We start from the raw sequence: 16,757 nt of genomic DNA on the forward strand, positions 1-16,757 counted from the left end.
GTGACTAGGGGTGAATGGCAATCTAAATGATAGATAGTTCATAAAACAAAAAAATACTGCAGTTACCATGGCTGTACCCAATAATCTAGCCATGTGCATGTCAGAAATCGTAGAGTTTAAAATGGTGTCCACACAGTGGGTGTTATTCATGAAACATTAGCAGAATTAATTGGTAGCACTTCAGTATGGGGAACAATGATCACTTTTAAGTAGCTTGCAAATTGGCTGTTTATTAGTACTTATAAAACACATGTTAATGCCTTATTCTGCATGACCACTTATATGAATATGAAATGTTATATCTAGATGGAAAGAATTCAACACATGCTTTATTTTTCTATGTGGAAAATGAGTTCTAATAAAGAACAAGTACCACCTTTGACTGGTGCTATAAATCTAAGTGAATCTACATTTCAGCCTGATTCTGGACCCAGCAGATCATATTTGTCCTTGTTTCTTCATTATCTGAAGTCTGTTCCCAATTTCAATGTCTTTTACTCACCCATCATAAAGATTACAGGATTTCACACATGTCCTTCCCCGGCTTAAGTATTTACAAGAGAGACATTGATCTGGACCGGGACCCCAGCATCCTGCCGCTGAACATAGCGAATCACAAACCATCTTCTGTTGGGCTGCGGAAGACATTTAAAAATTACTTTACACTCATATACGGGCATTATATGGACACAAGTTACACAATAAACAATTTGAAATGCCCCATGACATGCATATTAAAGTTTAATAAAATTAAAGGTCATCCATATAACGGATATAATGTACGTACGGCTAAACATTTATATATTCCTCCCCAAATTTCAATAGGAAATGTGTTGACATAAGAAAGAAAACTGCCTGTGTTAATTTAGCACATTTTTTAAAGTAAATATTGCTGATGTTAATCCATAAATTAGGGCTGTTGGACAATCCAGGGATATCAGACTCCTGTGATTGGCAGTGTTGAAAAGAGGCCAATGATGAGCCGGCTAACAGCGCGATTGATCCTGCACACCACACACTTATTATCACACTAATTACATCAAGTGCGGCTTGGCAGTGTGGCACTGTGGGAAGTGTTCTGCAACTGTCAACATCTCCATTTGAGATAAGCCTGTGTTTCTCCATTTCATCAGTTCAGCGAATGTACTTACCGTACATAAGATATTGCCCTGCAAAACGATTGTCTTTATGTCCTGTGTGTCCCAAAGGTGAAGTATATTGAAATTCAAAAACTGGCCAACCTAATATACTAGTCTATTATTAATTCTCAAGTGCTCTATGATGGTAACTTGTCTGACAATTTTATAGGTCATTTAGCCAATACTGTGTCGATATCACACTTTCAGTGTGATAAAGGATATAAATTTTGTCTTGCATAAAGACAAAAGATGACAATATCCAAAATCATTGTCTTTGAGGGGACATTTTTGGTCCCGTTGAGGAAAACTAGCTTATAAATCATACTAAGTGATAAAAATGTAAAAATGCAAAAAGTTTTCTGTGATGGGTAGGTTTAGGGTTAGGGGATAGAATATACAGTTTGCACAGTATAAAAAAGTCCCCTTAAAACATGAAAACCAAACATGAGGAATTTTTATTGGCAGTATTTTCTGATTTATGGAGTGATAAAAACAAATATCCAAAATATATATCTTATCAAATATCCTCTGTAAAAATCTCACCATTTGCGTATGTAAACATAACATTTCAGAAAACTATTTTCTTGATGTACTTAATGTGATTAATCAACTGGGGAATGTATGGTGATATCATTTTTTTTTTTTTTTTTTTAAATCATATTCACTTGTAGTGTCTTACCTTAAAATAGTGACAAATTTGACAATTTTTAATAGAACAAAACATAAGATAAGTTTATAATAAGGGGTTGCAGCCTTTTTACTGAAACAGCATTAAGGCTGTGTGTCCACCAAAGCTTTTTTCAGGAAGCTAGCATATTTTTCCATTTGTTTTCAATGGGACCACCACACACGGGACAAATACCATACCGACCAACTGTCATGTTCTGCTTGTTCAACGATAACAACAAGCACATCTCTTCAGAGCAAGTACATTGTGTCAACATTTTATATTCAGAAACAAACTATTCAGTTATATCGATTTTTATTGATTTTAAGAATGCTCTTGTTTTAGTTGATCATTATCTACTATTAGATAAGCTTTCTGAAGTTGTTTTTTCTCAAAATTCTTTATTGTGGTTTACATAACAGAAAACAATGTGTTGTTATTCAAGGGAAACAGTCTGATTTGTTTATTCAAGAAAGAGGTGTACCTCAGGGCTCAATATTGGGTCCTCTTCTTTTTTCAATAATGATCTTCCCTTAATTCTTTCACTCTCTTCTGTTCATCTTTATGCAGACAATAATGTCATTGAACCTTACTTGACTCAAATTCAAAATATACTCCAATCAAATTGTAATGATCTGCAAGATTGGTTCTATTCTAATAAATTATTACTTAATAAAGCTAAATCTCACATCATGATCTTTGGTACAAAGTGTATGTTTAAAATAAAATCTAATAATCAAACAGTGTGTAATGATGGCACGTACTTGCATAAAGTAGATCAAATTAAATATTTTGTCTTATGGCTGGATCCCAAACTTATTTTTAAACCTCAAATTGACTATATACTTCATAAGATTACATTTGGAACCGGTGTATTGTATCGATCTAATGTTAGAAAAAACTTGCTTTGCAACTAATATTACCCTTTTGTAATTAAGCACATGTAGTTTATCACAATACATCTAAAACTCATCTTTTGCCTCTTACTAAAGCTTAGAATAAATTGTGCAGATTTATTATTGAATGTTCATTTGATACCCACCATTGTATTATGATTTACTCAAATGGTCTCCACTCAATATTAGTGGCATCTTCACTGGCTGCAATATTTATGGTCAAATATGTAACTACGTACCCTAATTATTTGCAACAGTATTCAATATCATATTCCTCATCATATCAATTAAGGCTTGAAAATGAGATGATGCATCTCAAGGGGTTTATCCTAAGGAATATATTCCATATATTCCATATCATAGAAAATATAGTGTCTCAACTATAGAAAAAAAACAAAAAATGCTGCGCTGCTGAAGCCCTCTCAAGCTCCCGCAGCAAGGCTTTTCCAGAAGAGCGCAGGTGTTTTCAGCTGGCTAAAAATGCTTTGGTGGACACACAGCCTAAAACCATCTTTCATTTGACAGTATTGCCTAAAACACTCACTGCACTCTCTGGGGTCTCTGTTGTTCTTGATCACAGCTCTTTGGGTGCTGGTGCGGAACAGACCGGTCCAGTTCACTGTATTGTAGAAGCAGAGCTGGCTGTTGTTGGTCATGTAGACGTTACCGGCGCTGATCTCTCTCAGAGACTGGAACTGCAGTGAAGAGATCCAGCGCTGCTTCAGGATCAGCAGAGAAATACCACTGAGAAAACATGAGACGAGGATCACTAAAAATCTCCAAACCTAACGCTCTTTCATTTTGTTTGAATTTTGTCTGTTTACAATTTGATCTGGTGCGATTCATTGAGCTGAATGTACTGTATGACAACGTTGAAATCAGTTCCACCGACGTTGACCATGAAATAATGATCATGCAAATAAGATAAATACTATTTGCTCATGAATAAGATGCGAATTGTACCTATAAAGAGTTCTTCCTCCTATGGTGACAAGGTTGGAAAAGACACCAAGGTCAGTCATGTTTTCTGGCCAAGACTGGATGTTCAAGTAACCTTTGGATGGAATTAACAAACAAGATTTAAAACCTAATATCCAACAGTTAATGTCTTGATGTGGCAGTAAAAAACAAAGCAAAAACAAAGTAAAAATAGTCTAAAATAATGAAGAAATGTAATTTCCCACCAACGTATATCAAGCAATATGTTTCACTGGGAGTGATTTCCTTAGTCAAACATGCTCTAATGATCAATATCAGAGGTGTTTTTATATGGTGGGCATGGGAACTGTGTTCATGACAACAGTTCTTATTGTGCAGAGTTTAATTAAGTTTCACTCCATTAAAAAGATATTTCACCCAAAAATGAAAATTCTGTCATCTTTTACTCACCCTTATGTTGTTCCAAACCTGTATGAATTTCATTCTCCTGCTGAAGGCAAAGGAAGTTATTTTAAAGAATGTTGATAACCAATAGCGCTGCAAAGTTTCCAGAAGCTTTCCGGAATTTTTGGAAACTTTTTTGGAACATTTCGGAAACTTTTGGAAAGTGTCTGGAAATTTCAGCCCCTTTGCAACCCTGGTAAACCACACAGACACCATCAACTGTTTGGTTACTAGTGTTGCAAAGGGGCTGAAATTTTACAGTAAATTTCCAGACACTTTCCAAAAGTTTTCGAAAATTTCAAATCTGCTTAAAGTTTCCAAAAAATCTGGAAAGTTTCTGGGGACTTTCTTTAAAAACATTTAGAAACATTCTTCAAAATATATTAATTTGTGTTCAACAGAAGAAAGAAACTCACACAGGTTTGGAACAACTTGAGGGTGAGTAAATTATGACAGAATTTTCATTTTTGGGTGAACTATCCCTTTAACTGCAATATAACATCTGTTTGCACACACACCAGATTGAATGAAATAAAAGTCTTCTACCATGACTAACTGTTTTTTGTAACCTATTAGACTCAGCAAATTAGAAATACTGCCACAAAACCTATTAGCTGTCAAAACAAGGATCCATGAATGTGTCAGTCTTAAGAAATGAATTTGTGTTTACATGAGTTTTCCATTTGCATGCTTAATTTAGTGGATGTAGCTTTACCAAATTATCTTAAGACTAATGACAAACTCTCTCTCTCTACCTGTGATCTCTCTGACGGTGCGGAACACATTTAGTCGCTCGGGATCCAGAGCTTTGATATCATGATACGCGTCTCTGTTAAACAAAGCAAAACAGGCAATGAGTTTAAAGGAATAGTCCACTTTCAAATAAAATTTTCCTGATAATTTACTTTTGAAGTCCACTGAAGTCCACTAAGGAGAATAATCCTGGAATGTTTTATTAAAAACTTTTTTTTTTTTTTTTTTGACTGAAGAAAGAAAGACATGGACATCTTGGATGACATGGGGGTGGGTAAATTATCAGGACATTTTTATTTGACTAATCCTTTAAGGAATGCAAAGAGTGTTTGTGCAGATGTACACTAAATTACACTGTAAAGTAAACATTTAAAATAAGCAGTTGCAAAAAGCTATTTCTACTTGATCTTACCCTTGAAAATACTCCCGTTTATGTAAAATGAATATAGTCAGGTGGATTCAAAGTATATTGAACAATCGTGTTTACTTAAATAGAGGCAAGCCAAATATTACCATGCAAATATTTTGTAAAAAAATAAAAAAAATAAAAAAAAGGTTAAAATATAACCACGAATACCCCTGTAACTGAAGATATTCTGCTTAATAAACAGATTTTGGTGGAGTAATAATATCCTGGGAATGACAAGGTCATTGGGATTTAAACTGAGGGCATGTTTACATGACAACAATGTACTAAAAACATAAAAAATAAAAAAATCTTTGTGTTTTTTTGCGTACAGATGACAACGTTGTCAAAACAATCCCCATTCACACGGATCCGTGAAAACAACAAAAAATGCTGTAATCTGCTGTCAGGCCAGTAGATGGCGATGTCACTTTGTAAATAAACACTACGCACCTATAGACTGAACATGTAATATACGCATGTGCATGTCACCGTTTTCAAAAATTCACGTTTTTGTAGTTTACACGGAGACAATAACGGTATCGTTTCAAAAACTTGCACTTTGAAACCGTTTTCAAAAGTTTCAGACCCCGAAAATGCCGTTGTCATGTAAATTAATGGCCAAAACACATAAAAAGTTTTCCGTTTTTAGTTAGATCAAGGCTGTTGATCATATGACAACAGAACAAGTAGAGTTACACGTCAGCTTTACATTCATCGAAACCGCCTCGCTGCAATGCATTTATAGCTGAGGGCACACAGCTGTTCAAAGAGGAACACAAATGTCATTTGTGAATACTCAAAACTGTCAGCCTGGAAGATTGAACCATTCCTCACCCTTTGATGCCCGTGATGAGGAAGATGAGGTTGCCATTGATCTTGGTGCAATTGACAAACTTCTCGATGTTGCTGGAATCTACAGTTTGAGCTGTTTGAAGACTGCCGGTACCTATACCATCACACACTGAACACCACAAACAAACATGAACATACGCACAGAGATATGTTCCTAGAGGTTATTTGCTGTTATTTGTAAGTGTGGTAAGTACTTTTCGGACAGATGTCAGTGCACGGGATGCACATCTTGATGTTGTTTTCCTCCACCTCCATCTTGTTGCTCGGACAGGCTCTGACACAAGAGCTGTGATCCACCACAAAGTTATCTATGTCAAAGAACAACAAAGCTTACTTGTGGAAGATGCTTCCTTTTTTTAAAGAAAGGGGCAAATTTTAAAATTTCATCTTTTAAAAATCAGTGTAACTTACGTGGGCATTTCTTGACACAGAACGCTCCATAGGTGTATTTGGCGTTGGGATTGTGTTCAAGCTGGAAGGTTGTTGGATTGTAGACGAATGGTTGAGGACATTGTGTCACACAAGCCCCGCTGTCATTAAAGTTGGTACAAGCCTGAGAACAAAAAACAGTCATGCAAGTCTGTGTTCAATCGATAAAACATGACTATAATGAAGAGACACCTCTGAACCAGCTAAACATATGTTCTAAATAAGAATGTTTTGATAACGTTGTTCCTCCAGACCTGCCTAAAATGCCTTGATCAAAGTCCAGATATTACTTCCTCAAACATATATGGCAAAATGTGAAATATTAGCATATTGCTTGCAAAGTTGATTCTGGTCGATTTTCAGAATCCAACTGGGGCTCTGATATGATAAAACCAACGACATTATTAAATGTTCATTAAATGTCATTATTTACAACTGCTTAAAAAGGACCTATTATGCAAAGTTCACTTTTATAAGGTGTGTATAGGGTGTTTTAACAGAGATCCACCCTAAATCCACCCACTCCTTTTTTTTTTTTTATATAATCCCCATTAATCACAGTCTCTCCAAAAGAGCAGCTCCAGATTTCCAGAGTAGGAGAAGCCCCGCCCATGACTGCTGATGGACTCCGCCCTATTAGCTTAGCTCCTCCCCACAGTTCGCCATGTTTATCTCCTCACCAGAGCATTTAACAGCAGCATTCAAGAAATGTATTCTATATCAAAGCTACTAAAGTTATTTAATCAATATTATATTAATATTATCAGCTTTATACAGCACTGTATATTATGCCGCTGTCACTTTAACACACAGATCTAATATACACATGCAATTTCTTTCCCTGCTGTTTACATTCACAGACATAACTGACTGTGTTTGTGAACTTTATGTTTTTGACATAACCTTGTGTGTATTTGACAGTTTAAGTGCAATATGACATGTAAGAGAAATTAGTTTAATACTCACAAGACACGCCGTCTGACATCTGGCTTTCTGTGCGAGTGCTTCGAATGTGTGCTCAGAAAACCATATATCAGAAGATTAAACTGTTATGGCTTTAAAACGCATGCAAATAATACACTTTCATGATGATGAAGAACTGCAATGTCACGTGAGCGTGGGCGTGATACAGATGATGATCAAACCTAGAGATGTTTTGTTAGTTTTTGGCAGAGAATCCGAGGCATGAGTTGTACAGACTCCACCCTCTTCTGTAAAAAGGGGTGGGAAGCAGCAGCTCATTTGCATTTAAAGATACATGCACGAAAACAGCATGTTTTTCCTTCCACTCAAAAATTGGCATTTACAACATCGTATAATTAATGATCTGTGGGGGATTTTGAGCTGAAACTTCACACACACTTTCTGGGGATTCCAGAAACTTATGTTACATCTTGTAAAGAGGGCATAATAGGTCCCTTTTAAAGCCCTTGGAAGCTGAAGCTCACGATTATAGTAAGGGGCATTACATTTCCGACACAAGTTTGAGGTCTCACACACTGGGTCTGCTGACCAATCAGAGCACTCTAAGCTTTTCAGAAGGAGGGGCTTTGCAGAATTCAGCATGTTTCAGACAGACTGAGGTACTGCAATAACGTACAGTATATGAAAAATAATGTTTACCTATTCTATTAACCCATTAAACAAAATAATGAACTTTTAAAATAGCATCCTATTACCCTTTTAACATTACTGGAAGAACGTTTGTATGTAACTTCGAGAGAACCTTGGCAGAACGTTAGGGTCAGGGAAGTTCTGAGAATGTGTTCAGTGTTTTCAACACATATTACAACATCACCTTTAAATTAGTTTAAAAACAAAGCAAGCAGGCATTTATCATTACCTTTATTACACGTTAAAATCATGCATAATGAGGTAAAAATAATGAGCTGACATACAAAGCAGTCCGTGTCTTTGGGTCCGAAACAGCCTCCTGCACATTCACGGTGGCAGCAGTTGCTGACGTACGGACCAAAACAGCGTCCATCACACTGCTCTGCACACACCGTCTTTGTCACTGTAACCACAAAGACAAAAGTGAAGTTTTTATAACTTTACTCTTCTGTAAATATGTCAAAAGTCACCAGGACACAGCAAAATCCTTAAATCTATTATTTGTCAGACAAACTGTGCAACCCCTCATCAGCTGTGACACACTATGGAACTGGATCCTCTTTAATTATACCTAATTATGTATTGAAAACTGAACCTGCCATCCCCTGCTGTCCCTCCTTTTGTGTCTGCTGCCCACTCATGAGTGCATCACCACAGGTTGTGTCACAAGAGTGCCAAAGAAGATCAGCGAGTTCCCAAGAGCAATCACTCTAGGTGCTTCAGGATGTTTTTACATTACAAACAAAACTCATTTTGTTTCAGTGTCTGAAACTCTTTTGTGTGTGTGTCTCAAACTTTGATATACAGCAATATTCCAATACAACAAATGTCTGTTTTTTTGAAGTTTAACTGCCATATTTACCAAACAGGGCAAATTAGTGTGAGAGCGCAAAAGCTAATGGGAGTGGAAGCAAAAAGCGCCAATGGGAATGGAAAGTTCAGAGCTTGATCTACTAACGATGCGTAAATTAAAGAATACAGACGCAGCCGGATTTTTTCCATAATGACCAACACAATCTACCAAGATATCTATCAAATTAGTGTCTGGTTTAAAACATGCTTTTTTTGAACGGTAAATAATGGCACAAATAGCAGTAAATTGACTAGCGTAAACATTAGTAAATCACCTTGAATGATTAATTTAAATACTCCCATAAATTCTGCACCTGAAAGGGAAACTCCTACAAATGCAATAAGGTCAGTTGCAAAAATAACGCTGTAAACACATGCTAATTTTTTACTGTGTGTCTTTAGTAAATCCTGACAGTAGTTTTTTTTTTTTTTTTTTTTACTTCCAAAAGAGGGTTTGCACTGGAGCAAGCTGTTAGTACATTTAGCCCTTAATATTAAGTCATTTTTTTGTGTAAATTTTTTTTTTTTTTTTTTTTTACAATGTATGTTGGTGTATTAAAATGCACTTATTTTGCTTTTTTTGCCATGTACCATGTCAACGAGAGAGATTCTCTCCAACAGAAAACACTGAAATGTCTTATTTGTAGTCATGCCATTATTTTCAATGTAAGGCTGAACACCGTTACTGATAATCCTCATTTTGGCAGCGTGAGATTCTCCAGCTTTGTTGTTGTTGAGCTAAGCTATTAAAGCTCCGCCCTCTTCTAGAAAGCACATTTGCATTTAAAGGGACACACACAAAAATGGCGTGTTTTTGTTCACACCCAAATAGGGGCAAATTTGTCAAGCTATAATAAATGATCTGTGGTGTATTTTGAGCTGAAACTTCACAGACACATTCTAGAGACACCAGAGATTTATATTATATTTGGTAAAAGGGGCATTATAGGTCCCCTTTAAATAAAAGCCTAAATTCAATCTTTTTATCATATAAAGGGATCAAGTCTCTTAAGAAAATTTGGACTAAACCGCTCAATTCAAATGAATTAGTTTTACAATCTCTTTATGAACTTTTTGAAGCATCAAATTGGCAGTAGTGTACACTGTAAAAAAAAATGACCAGGATTTTAACAGTAAAAGACTGTAAAAATGCTGCGGTGAAAAACTGTCAATTGGTTTACAGAAAGTTTCCGTACTATATACAGTGAATAACTGTAATAGATCTAACGGTACATTTAATGTAATTTTACGGTAAAATACATTGACATTCCCACAATTCACTGCATGACACTTCACATTTCTGTTTCTTCTTAGTTTTTCTCATTTTTTTCTAATCAGTTATGTACCTTAGGGTTTTATGTTACATCTAATGTTGTTAAATGAATGTTTATTGCATTTTTAAAATTTCATGCATGTTACAATGATGGTGTTTACCTTTTTTTTTTTTATTATTTTTTTTTTTTACGTTGCTACTGTATTTTTTAAGGTAAAGTTCTGGCAACCACAGCTGCCGTTTTTTTACTGTAAATTTTACTGGGATTTTTTTTTACAGTGTAGCTGTCAATGGAGGGACAGAAATATCTCAGATTTCATTAAAAAGATCTTCATTTGTGTTCAGAACATGAACGAAAATGTCTTACGGGTGTGGAACAACATAAAGGTGAGTAAGTAATGACAGAATTTTTATTTTTGGGTGAATTATCCCTTTAAGCTTAATAAGGAAAAACTGCTTGTATTAATGTCATTAATTATATCTAGCAACAAAAAGAACATGTATTCTACCAAAAAGTCCAAGGTCAAATCGCACAGAAAGCCTTAATATATTGCAATTTGTCTGTGTGTATGTGTTGTTGTGCAAGTGAAATGATACAGCATGTGTTAAAGACTCACAGCTTTGGCATTGATCCTCCTGCGGGCCCCAGCAGCGTCCGTTACAGGAGCGATGACACCTTCTGCCTGTGGGATACATCTTAACATTAATCCTAAACAACAACAACAACACTACTTCAATGTGCTTTGGGACTTCTCTCATGCAACGTTCCCACTTAGTTTTGTCACCAACTAGATTTAATTGACTGTTTTATAATTACCAAGAGAGTGTGATTGAGTTGGACCCTGAGTAACAATATCACTTCAATTAAAAGTGATTATACTGAAATTCGGCTATTTTCTAGGGCTTGCAAAAGACCTCAACATTTCATGCAAACAGTTTGCAACAGAATATAGGCTCTGTGAGACACTGAATTTGCCAATTCCACTCTAAAAAGTAACTGAGGGGACCTGTTACCACAACTTAAATTAATGCATGGTTGCATTGTTATTGTTTTGTTTAATTAAACTTTTTAAGTTGCAAACATTCTTTTTTGTGGAGTTCTGTTGACATAATAATGTTGATCATTACATTTACTTAATATCGTCTATAATGTAAACTCAAATTTCTGTGTTAATTGGCTAAAAAAAATAGGTTGTAGTAACTTAATGAAATTGTCTTGATAATGTCAGAAATTAGGCAGTGGATTTCTAGTTCCCATGCTTTGTATAGGACTGGATAAGGAGAATAAATGTTGAAATTAAGTGTTCATTTATTTGTTTTAGTGAAGGGAAATACCTGTTAGTGTTTAATGCTGTTATGTTTGACATTTAAAAGAGTTTCTGTAATGTAGAAGTTTCTGTGGTTACCACTGTGCTGAAGAGTAGATACATGAAGGTAAACACTATTGTGACTCTATAAGCAATGACTGCGCTAATACCAGTGATGAGTAATATTGTATTCATTAAATATACATGTTAAATAAGTTATGTGAGCATGTTTTATGATAGCTGTTGATTTGTACTGAAATAGATAAAATTAATTGGTTCCAGGACTATAACTTTGGTAGTTGGAGTGCCATAATTTTTTTTGAGTAATTAACTTAAAAATTTGTGTTTACGCAACAAATTATTAAGTTCCTCTAGCTTGTTGGTTGAACATAAATTTACTCAAAGTTGTCATAACTCTAAAAAAAATGATGCATACACACACATATATATATATATATATATATATATATGAGAGAGAGAGAGTCATTAATTACATAATTATATAAATTGTAGTGGTGGGCCATTAACGTGCTGCGTTAACGCGAGACTCTTATCGGGCGATAAAAAAAATATCGCCGTTAATCTATTCTCAAAGTTGGGTTGGGAGCTGGGTCTATTCTACGCAAGTTATGATGACTTTCACCTTGATATTTTAGCGCGGATGTATACCTAGCCGAACTGACCCTTCTCAAAGACCCACCCGCCCCCCTTAGTTACTGTTGCTTTGGTCGACAAGCCGTGGTGCTGTCAGGCCCGTCACGTCACACAGTGATAAATGCATCACGGAGCAGAGGACACTGACAAGACAAAAGCAGGTTACTTATGATATTTAACAAAGTCCCAGCTTTAAAACTGTAGTTTTTTAAGAAATTCAAACAATAAAACCCGTTTTCTTTATTGTGTCGTGACCATGGTCGTGACAGATTGCTGTAGTGCCTCAGCTCAAGAGGCTCGTAAACCGACCATCTCTTACTACGAGTCCATTTATAGCATCAAATAAACATGAATGAACATGAGAATCAATGTTGTTTCAAATGCGGAAAGATGTCAATATACAAAATATAATATACAAAAGTTTAACTCCACTGAGGTTAATCTTCTAACTCCTATCTGCTTTGTCGGACAAAATGGCGGATTACTTTTAGTCATTCGCTGCGTTCCAATTCGCCTACTTATAGTACGCCCTTAAAATATGTACTCTTTCTGTGAACAAAAAGTACTTACTTTTGAGTGTGTAGCAACAGAGTAGACAAGCTTTGGGACATACTATCATGTCATACAGTTGCGTCTTTCCCTGTCAATCATCTTACATCCTCCACATTTCATTTAGCTAATTTCCTTCCGTATCGGAGAGAAATGCAGCACGTTGATCTGCAGTCGCGAGTCTTTCATGTGGAGAACTCTCCTCATATTAATGCATAAAGATGCATTTAAAACTTAATGGCCAATCAGATCTTTATAAAACTCCACATTGGTATTTGCAGATGAAAAATAACACATATAACATTAAATAAATATTTTCTATCAGTTTGAACTGATTATTAGTCACTCAAACAGCCTCTCAGCGTCTATCGTGCATATTCGTCATGTTTTGTAGTTTTTAACACTTTTTACTCGTGTTTGTAGTTCTGAACTGAATCCTCGTACAACGTGCAATGGGTTGTGGGCAATATTAGCCTCTATAGTGTGCACGGATCCACACTTCAAAAATCTACCGGAAATAGTAGACCATCCGGGGACTTTTGGCATACTCTTTTCAACATACTATGCTTTGGCACACACTTATTTTAATCTCACATACTATTTAGGATGGATAGTATGGACATTGGGACGCAGGGACAATTTGGGTATCTCACATATTCTGAATGTCTTCGGCAGAATTCAAATGAGCCATTTTAATCTAGATTAATCTAGATTAATTCCAAAATTAATCTAGATTAATCTAGATTTTAAAAAAAATTATCTATGCCCACCTCTAATAAATTGACAGTAAAACAGTCTGTTTGCATGAAACTGAAACTGGCAAAACATTATAAAGTAACTTTCATCTATAAGTCATTATAATACATTAAGATTGACAGATAAGACATGTCTAATTAATAAATAAATATGCCTTAAATATGAAAATCCATGGAATATTTACTAAATATGAATAAATATAATACATTTGATTAATATACTACTATTTAAGGGTGTGGGGACAGTAAGATTTTAAATAAATTACTTATTTTATCCAGCAATGTCTCATTAAATTGATCAAATGTCAAGACATTTATATTGTTACAAAAAGATTTCAAATGTTGTTCTTCTGAACTTTTTAAACATCCAGAGAATACAAAAAAAAAAATCAAGAAAAAAGTATCCCCTTAAAATATTAAGCAACTGTTTTCAACATTGGCAATAGAAATGTTTCTTGAGCAGCAAATCAGCCTATTCGAATGATTTCTGAAGGATCAAGTGACACTGAAGACTGGATTAATGATGCTGAAAATTCAGCTTTGCATCAGGAATAAATTCCATTTTACAATATATATAATTAAAATAGAAAACAGTTATTTTAAATTGTAATAATATTTCACAATATTACTGTTTTTGATCTTTCTTTCCATCCCCAAACTTTTGAGCAGTAGTGTATAATAAATAACTGTAAACAGGATTTAAAGTTGCATGTCATTTTTAGGCTTTTAAATGTAAATGCACACTTTCACCAATATTACAGTATAGCTGTAAAACTACCTTCTTGTTTGCTAGAGCTTGACATGTAAATGCAATTTTTGAACACACAACAATTTCAAAGTCAAAATCAATTATCATAGCCCACTTAAACTCATCCAAACACTCACATGTGTTGCCACTGTTGTTTGAGGGCACAACCAGAAGCTCAGAACGTGGGTTCTTGATGATGTCTTGCCAGTGGATGGTATCAGCATGGCACAAGAACTTGTTCTGATCCACATACACGCCTCCATTCAGGATTTCTACAACAGTGGAAATTTAAAAAGCAGTTGAATTAGGAATCATGTTCATTCATTTGAGCCACTGAGCCTATTTCACAGCATAAATAATGTTAAATAAACACTTTATGTGCATATCAAAGACGTACAGTTCATTCTAAGGTCATCCTAAGGATATAACCCTGAAACCAGTTTATATGATTTATAAAAGAAGTATAATGAGAATAATCTCTTTTTTTTTAGAACAGGATTTAAGAATGAAATCACTCCAATTCCCAAGTTAAGGAGCTTATACAAGATCAAGCCCGATTATGAGCATATCAATGTGTCTGTAGAGATTGGGAACATATGCTTTATGTGGAGGTAGTATATTCGCCACATCCCTTTCGAATCCCTGCCCTCCTGTTACCCTGTAACAAATATTATTACTGGCTCAGAAACCAAGCGCTCTAATGAAAGCCTGAGTTACTGAGAAATCAGACATTTCTAAAAGCCTGCTTTAAAAATTTCTGTTTATACTCAAAGGCATCCCAAACGTATGACGTAGAACTAGTTCATAGCCTCCAACGACCTTCTGATGAATGAGACTATGGCTAGATTTTTAAAAAACGGGTTAGTACTGTTTCATTTGCTCTTGAAGGGGAAACAAATAGGAAGTTAATGAAGCAATATTATTATTCAGACACTGGCTGCCGCTTCATAATCAACTAACGTAACTTTATATGTTACATGGCGGGACAGTTCTATTAGAACACCTCAGATCTGCACAGGGTTCATATGCTGAACTGATTAGATCTTACTTCCATCTTTAGTAAATACCATCTAGTGCCCACTGTTTCGTGTTTTCAATTGCTGAACCCACACAGAATGGATCAAACGTATTAAAATGGACATGAGCACTAGTATAAAATTAGCCAATTCTTTCAATAAATACACAGAATGTTATTTGGAAACATTTGTGAATGTATATGCATGCATTATATATTTTATAACTATAAGTGGCAGCAAATCAGCATATTAGAATGATTTCTGAAGGATCATGTGACACTGAAGACTGGAGTAATGATGCTGAAAATTCAGCTTTGATCACAGGAATTAACTAGAAGCTAAAGTTTGTGAATAAACAAGCTTGAGAAAGCTTGAATGGGCAGCCTAAGTCAAAAGAGCCAAAGCACATGTCTGTTCAGCTTTCTCAACTGTTTATGTTCACTCGAGACATAAACAAATGTTTTCGAGATACTTGCGAAGATATCATGTATTATGACTTTATGTTGTATGTATTTGTCTGTTCAAGCGCCAGAAGAACCGAAAGTGATCTTGCTTTGGGGCTCGTGCATCATCTGGGATGCGACTCGGCTCTCTGTATCTCACAAAAAACAGCTCGCGAGCACTGAATTAAGTTGTTTTGCCTGTATTTGTGCTCGAATGGTCGAAAATCACTTGAATGTTCAAACTGACAAGCCTTTAAACACATACAATTGCCAATTTTCGTGAGGATGGAAGCAAAAGTGATCTGGAAAGTGATCAGAAACACGACGCGGCCGCGGGTTGATTTTTTCAAAGGTTTGTTAAAGGTTTGACATATTACATAAATTATATTTGACTGAAATGGTTGTATTGAAATAATTTATATCCTACTAATGACAAAACTGTGCTAGATGTTAAGCTGTGTGAAGGATGGCATGTGTTTATGACCATTACCATTTTTTTTTTTTTTCAACAGTGACTGCAAAATATGTATTTTAGGTATGGGAATGGCAAATTATTATGCATGTTTTAGGGGTATAAGGCCCTAAAGTGGAGGATACTGACCCAGTGACAAGCTCACGGTCAAATTTATGCACATTTTGACAGTGTATTATTCAATATCTCAAAAAACCTCACTGACCAGCACTGTGAGATCTCCAGGTCTCAGAGCCCTCATCCCTGCATTCAAAATGGACCCAGGAGTGATCAAGAGTATTTAAACACGACAAATTCACTTCCTTTGAGTGAAAGTGAAATATTTCAAATTTCTTTCAGCACTTCCGTGATGATGGAAATGGAGTGTGCAGGGGGAAAGGTTGAACAACAGACTATATGAATACATTTTTAAAGAGTCACTTTTGACATTCACAGCTGGAAACCCAGACTGCATGTGAAGCACTTCACATCATTAACATGATGAATTCATCTGCACACAATTCCTTTGCAAAGAAGGTGGCCAGAATCCATTCAACAACAGTTGTA

General features: G+C 35.4%; 1 protein-coding gene across 3 annotated transcripts in view; it reads right to left on the reverse strand.

The window, feature by feature from the left end:
* LOC137032937 (receptor tyrosine-protein kinase erbB-4-like) overlaps positions 1-16,757 on the reverse strand; it is a 231,435-nt gene that overhangs the window by 44,005 nt on the left and 170,673 nt on the right. For all 3 annotated transcript variants that reach the window (XM_067404966.1, XM_067404965.1, XM_067404967.1), the window contains 10 exons: positions 14,418-14,552; positions 10,885-10,950; positions 8,427-8,545; positions 6,511-6,652; positions 6,294-6,407; positions 6,082-6,208; positions 4,841-4,914; positions 3,666-3,756; positions 3,247-3,446; positions 503-635 (listed from right to left, as the gene is read on the reverse strand). In XM_067404966.1, coding sequence (XP_067261067.1) covers positions 503-635; positions 3,247-3,446; positions 3,666-3,756; positions 4,841-4,914; positions 6,082-6,208; positions 6,294-6,407; positions 6,511-6,652; positions 8,427-8,545; positions 10,885-10,950; positions 14,418-14,552 — 1,201 coding nt within the window. The remainder of the gene's footprint in view (positions 1-502; positions 636-3,246; positions 3,447-3,665; positions 3,757-4,840; positions 4,915-6,081; positions 6,209-6,293; positions 6,408-6,510; positions 6,653-8,426; positions 8,546-10,884; positions 10,951-14,417; positions 14,553-16,757) is intronic.

Source organism: Chanodichthys erythropterus, chromosome 12 (genome assembly GCF_024489055.1).
Source record: "Chanodichthys erythropterus isolate Z2021 chromosome 12, ASM2448905v1, whole genome shotgun sequence".
NCBI classification, from domain to species: Eukaryota; Metazoa; Chordata; class Actinopteri; order Cypriniformes; family Xenocyprididae; genus Chanodichthys; species Chanodichthys erythropterus.